Genomic DNA, 1,701 nt, shown 5'->3' with positions numbered 1-1,701 from the left:
TATCATCTACAACAGCTCTAAATTATGGAGCACTTAAAAAAGCTCTAGATATGGAGTTTAGTGTACCAGTTACCAGAAATGAAGTTTATAAAATGTTAGCACAACGGCGCTGGGACAAGAAAAAAGAATCATTGCAAAGCTATGTACTAGCTATGCAGGCCATAGCAAAGCGGGCAAAGGTGGAAGAACAAGAGGTAATCGAGTTTGTAATCGATGGAATAAGGAACATTGTGCCCAATGCACACTTGCTGCTACCTACCAGGACCCTTGCCGAACTAAAAACATTAATTCAAAAGTATGAGAGGAAATATTTGGTGAGCGACGTGGTGGCCACAACAGGACGCCGGCAAGCTACAAAGACGGTCGTGGACGCCAAACAAAAATGTTACAACTGCTCGAGAGATGGGCATATCAAGCCCAACTGCCCTTACCCATTAAGACCAGACGGGTCCTGCTTTCGTTGTTGGCGAATGGGCCATGACCATCGCTCATGCCCGAATCCAGCAAAAATCCTCAAACCAAAAACGCAGGTTGCATCAGTAATGGAAGGCGGAGACGATGAGTCTTACGATGTAAATACATATAATTTTGTGAGTATTATATTCAAGCTAGAGTCAAAGATTTTTTCCGAAGAAGTTTTTTCTTTATTTGATACCGGTAGTCCGGTTAGTTTTATTGGATGGTCACGGGTCTTAAAACAACTGTTCGAGTACAAGAATTTTCAAAATACGAACACGCCCAAATACAAAGGAATTGGGGGCAATCAAATAAATATTATTTCAAAAATTAAATGCCTTGTAAAATTTAATAACAGAATTAATAAAATTGAATTAAATGTTATATCAGATGAAGATATGGTAGTACCTGTTATTATGGGACGTGACTTTCTGCACAAATTTCATATTAGACTTAAGTACGCTAAGAAAGGATATACAAAATCCAAATTATTAGACAGAGGAAGAAATATGAAGACATATATGATTGACGAACAAAAAATTGTAACTGATTCCGAAACATTCTCGGCCATTGTAAAATTACAACCGAAACAAAAAGTTAATGTAAATCCTTCTGATTTAACTGCAGAGTTTTGCACTAATGTAGATAAAAATATNGAAACATTCTCGGCCATTGTAAAATTACAACCGAAACAAAAAGTTAATGTAAATCCTTCTGATTTAACTGCAGAGTTTTGCACCAACGTAGATAAAAATATTGATGTTAATCCCGAAGACTTAATTGCCGGTTTTCGCACCAATGTAGATTCAAATATTAATGTAAATCCTGATAATTTAATAATAATTTAACTGCCGAGTTTTGCACTAATGTAGATAAAAATAGTAATGTCGATCCCGATGGTTTAACTGCCGCTTGTGTACCTGACATTTTTTGTATTGACGTTTCTTATAACCAGGACGATATAGATATAGATTGTATACTCACTAATGGACAACGCAATAGATTAAAAAAGGTTATTGATGACACTTACTTCAAATCTAATATTAAACCTGAACCCCTCGAGTACGAAATGAAGAGTCATTTAACAACTGACGTTCCCTTTCATTATGCCCCCCGCCGCTTATCTTATGCAGAACGTAACGAAGTACAAACAATTATAGACGAACTGTTAAAAGAACAAGCAATTCAACCAAGCTACTCACCCTATGCTTCAGCTATTGTATTAGTAAAGAAGAAGAACGGTAA

At 36.4% G+C, this 1,701-nt stretch overlaps 1 protein-coding gene across 1 annotated transcript; it reads left to right on the top strand.

Moving 5' to 3' along the window:
- Nucleotides 1-50: 50 nt before the first annotated feature.
- LOC108356381 (uncharacterized) lies at nt 51-1,681 on the top strand (the record flags this gene model as incomplete). The annotated part of the gene is made up of 3 exons (XM_017607496.1): nt 51-1,015; nt 1,118-1,274; nt 1,412-1,681. Coding segments are annotated over exons 1-3 (1,392 nt in total), but the record flags the coding sequence as incomplete, so codon positions are not given.
- Between the last annotated feature and the right edge of the window lie 20 nt (nt 1,682-1,701).

The sequence above is a fragment of the Rhagoletis zephyria genome, unplaced genomic scaffold, assembly GCF_001687245.7.
Source record: "Rhagoletis zephyria isolate East Lansing unplaced genomic scaffold, Rhagoletis_zephyria_1.1 Rzeph_scaffold_58147, whole genome shotgun sequence".
NCBI classification, from domain to species: Eukaryota; Metazoa; Arthropoda; class Insecta; order Diptera; family Tephritidae; genus Rhagoletis; species Rhagoletis zephyria.
This window is presented reverse-complemented; position numbering and strand designations above follow the sequence as displayed.